Here is a 4061-nt window from a genome sequence, read left to right as displayed (position 1 = left end):
TTCCCTCCTTCCCTCCCTCTCTTTCCCTCCCTCCCTTCCTTTTTTTGAGACAGAGTTTCTCTGTGTAGCTTTTGCTGTCTTGGAACTCACTCTGTAGAGCAGGTTGGCCTCAAACTCACAGGGATCCACCTGCCTCTACTTCCTGAGTGCTGGGATCAAAGACATGCACCATCACTGCCTGACCTCTATTTTCTTCTTAAGGCCAAGTCTGCCTGAAAAAAATGCTGGGGTTGGGGAGCTCTATCTACTGATTCCTTATTGTGTCCTGAAACCATTAAGCACTAAAGGATTCTTGCTTTCACTAGTAGTTATGGCTCTTTTCCTCTACATGACATGAAGGAAACCAGATACTTTTCGAATACTAATGATTTGACAAAAAAACCATCTGAAGAATTCCAGTGGACAAATATTAAAAGTACAAGGTGTCAAACCGTGACCTTTCATAAGCAGGCTTGGCTTTGTCTTCTTTTGTGTGTGAATCTACTGGTCAAAGATGAGTACTTTCCCAGTATTATACAATCCTTGCTATCAACCCCTCTATGGAAGAAGGAGCCTCACTAGGGTACTTGCTCAGTGCATTCTCAAATTCCTCCAAGTCTCTCTGAGCCAGCTGCTCTGTCCTTCCTGGGATTCACTAAGAGGAACTTTTTTTTTTTTTACAAATAGCACTCTTGAACCTGGGCGTGGTGGCACACTCCTTTAATCCCAGCACCTGGGAAGCAGAGTCAGATAGACCTCTATGAATTAAAGACCACTCTGGTCTACATAGTGAGTTCCAGGACAGCCAGAATTGTTACACTGTTTGTTTCAAGATAAACTCTGTCTTGAAAAACAAAAATGAACAAACAAAATTAGCTTCTCCTGAGGTCCTGTTACAGGTCTGCACTGTTAGCTCAGGTTCCTTCTAGTGGTACCTTTCCCCCCAATCTTTGATTCCTTCTAAGACAACGTTTTTCCTTCCACATACCGTGTAATTTTTGTTCTCTTTGCAAGACAGAACTTTAGTCTGAAGAAATGCAGATATATCTCTGCATGTAGTCTAGACAGAGCTTCACTGGAACTCAATCAAATCTTTGATTCTGTCTGCTCACCAGCCTCCATCAAGGTCTCACGCTCAGGTGCACATAATGCACCAAGCCTGGGTGGCACTGCTGCTGGCTTGTGGCACTGTTCCTGCCTACCATATTGCCCCAACACATCTAGCAAGCAGCCACAAGTCCTTCCACAGCCTTAACACTTTAAGGCCTGTAGTGGTCAGACCCAGGCCCCTAGGCTGACATGCATGCATACATACCCTGAAAGACACATCCAACAGAATAGCCCCTGAGCACTAATGTTCTATGTTCATTCACACTAGTGTTTATATTTTGACTACATTTTGGTATTTGGAAAAAGTACCTGTAGATGGGACTTTGTGACCGTGGGTGCCCACTTCATAGCTTCCTGCAGGATCATGCCACATCGTGCAGCAAAGTCTTTTACGATGCTCTGGAAGGTGAACAACCTGAAGTCAGTCTATCTAGGCTGCAGTGACTGTCACAGTCTAACACTGTGTCTTCTCCAAGTGTTATGTTGAAGTACTGATCCTCAGAAACTCAGAATGAGACTCTATTTGTATAGGGCCTTGAAAGAGGTGATTCCATTAAAGACCATAAGGGTGAACCTTTACCTAATACAGCTGGTATACTTATGCCCAGAAGAAATGTGGAAATGTCAGGGATACTTAGAGGGAAGACCACAAGAGAACATAGTGAGAAGGTGGCCATCTACATTCCAAGGACAGTGACCTCAGAAGACTCCTCATAATTGTGAGAAAATTAATTATTTTTTTACTTAATCCACCTAGTCTATGACAATAGATATAGAAGCTCCATCAGCGACCATGTACTAATCCCAAGGTGCCAGGGAACAAATTCTTAGTACATTATGGTCTGTAGTCCTTGCCTAGGCTGTGAAGCAGAACCTACAACATAAAGTGTATCTGAAGGCCACTGTGCAACACATCCCAGTCCGTGACTTGGGAAAGGCACGTTCTAGGTGGAAAAAAAAATTCTCACAGGCATCATAGCACTGGTCTGGATTCTAACTACTGACAGCTTGTCCGGCTGGGGAAGCTCCAGTTAGGGCAGGACCCTGCCTCAGGCTGGCAGAATGCTGAGCCAGTTCAGCCTTCTGCAGGAGCTCCATGTCAGTTATACTCAGTGGAGAGGAGTTACCAGGACATCATCCCCATCTGGGGCTATTTTACCCATTTTCCAAGGATATGGCAAAACCAGAATCTGTCATTCTAGTCTACAGTGAAAAAGTTGGCATGCCTCGAGGATTGAGCTCTGAAAATTATGCTTGCTCAATGCATATCTGAGGGGCTGGTAGCTGACTTATAGCCAGAAATGCCTTTGGCAGCTAAAGCAGGAATGTTGCAGAGTCAGGGTGGCTGAGTGGGAATTACAACCCTGGAACATAGACAGGCCTGGGAATTCAGGTGCTCCCCTACAGTCTTTTCTTGGGACAGTGCCAAGAACCATCATACTGCTAAATGCTGGGGACTTGGGGACCTAGGGTATGTTGATCGTCTGTCTTGACATTCCCAGGGAACCCCTCATTCTAGGGGACCAAATGGACTTACCTCCCGGGCTTCGTATGTGTCAGGAACTGTGATCCGATAGGGGGCATCAGGAATGTCATAGTAAGGTTGGTCCTTGTGAATATCCTGAAAACAAACAGACCTCTAAGCCACTGAGGCTGCTTCTGCCAAGCATGTGACACAGGCAACAGTGTGGCTGCTACCCTTTCCCATCACATGCCCCATACGGACTCCCAAACTTGCCGCAGCCTAGTGGAAGACATCAGGGAACAATTTGGGTACCCCCTCCATTGTACATAAGTGGGTATTACTGGAGGATTAAGTCAGGACAGCACATAGTGGAAAGCTCATGTGTTAGGCAAATTCAAGCCACCGGAACACTCACAGCACTTAGTGACAGTGACAGTGTCTGCAGGATATCCAACATGGTCTTCAGCACAGTCCCGCTCCAGAGCAAGTGTGGAAACCTATAGCAAAAAAAGGTTCTCTGGTATAAGGAGATGAGCTTTCTACAAAACTATGCTGTCCACCTCTGGTGCCTCCCCTGCACTGGCATGAGCCCACCAAGACATGGCACTTACACAGCTCTCTCCACAGTGAGGTGGATGGAGCCTGGTTGGAAATGTTCTCAGGCCCAGCCCGTCCTTGTCCTGAGGCTACACATCCTCCTTTCCAAAGAAGTTCTAGTTTTTGATGGTGCTCCCCAATATTTCTCACATTATGGCACCAACAGAAAACAAAAGTATTGGAATGAAGTGAAGCAGTTGCCTGGTCCTAAAAGCAATAATAGGTCATGGGCTGATGACCCATGAATTAGAAGGACACCGCCTTTGTGCAGTGCTCATCTCATATGTGGCTCAGTGTTCGAGAAGTCTGTGACTTAGATGCATGCTGCATGTGCAGGCTTATTCTCATAGTCCCTGGCTAGCTCCAGAGCCTTTCCCAGATTCTGCAGCTGCCTAGACCAGGCATATAGCCTCTGTGATAGGCTCTAGAAACCCTAGACATTCTTAGGAAACTGAAGGCAGGCTGTGTGTGTGCAATTTGGCATCTCTACCTCAGAGGCAACCCTGCTAACTTTCTGAAAGGTCTCAGTATGCTGTCATGTCCTAAGCTTTGTCTCTGAGCACAAGCAGTAGAAAGATCCAAGTGTGTGGGATTTTGTTCTGAGAAGCTCATAGGATCCTTATTCTACTGGGGGACTTTCAGCTAGATCCTGGATTAAGAGACAGTGAGCTCAGTCTTATCAAACTATTTTAGATAATACCAATGGCTCAGAAAGAGTATGGCTAAAATAGCATTTGGCTAAAATGCAGGCTGTAACAAACTCACTGACATTCTTGGGGCTGCTCCATCACCCCTGAGTTTTTTATTCTGACGTTGTTATTTTATGGGCTGATAATATAATGATGACTTTTCTTTGTTCTATGCTATCTATCTATCTATCTATCTATCTATCTATCTATCTATCTATCTA

At 45.3% G+C, this 4061-nt stretch overlaps 1 protein-coding gene across 1 annotated transcript in view; it reads right to left on the bottom strand.

Annotated features, from left to right (window-relative positions):
- Positions 1-4061, bottom strand: part of Pi4ka (phosphatidylinositol 4-kinase alpha) — a 124458-nt gene that overhangs the window by 31578 nt on the left and 88819 nt on the right. Inside the window, exons 26-28 of the mRNA XM_055610278.1 lie at positions 2970-3051; positions 2627-2710; positions 1399-1488 (exon numbers count right to left, since the gene is read on the bottom strand). Of these exons, the coding sequence (XP_055466253.1) occupies positions 1399-1488; positions 2627-2710; positions 2970-3051 (256 nt within the window). The remainder of the gene's footprint in view (positions 1-1398; positions 1489-2626; positions 2711-2969; positions 3052-4061) is intronic.

This window comes from Psammomys obesus, unplaced genomic scaffold, assembly GCF_907164565.1.
Source record: "Psammomys obesus unplaced genomic scaffold, mPsaObe1.curated_primary_1811, whole genome shotgun sequence".
Classification (NCBI taxonomy): domain Eukaryota; kingdom Metazoa; phylum Chordata; class Mammalia; order Rodentia; family Muridae; genus Psammomys; species Psammomys obesus.
Note: the sequence above shows the minus strand (reverse complement) of the source record. Positions and strands in the feature narration are given on the sequence as shown.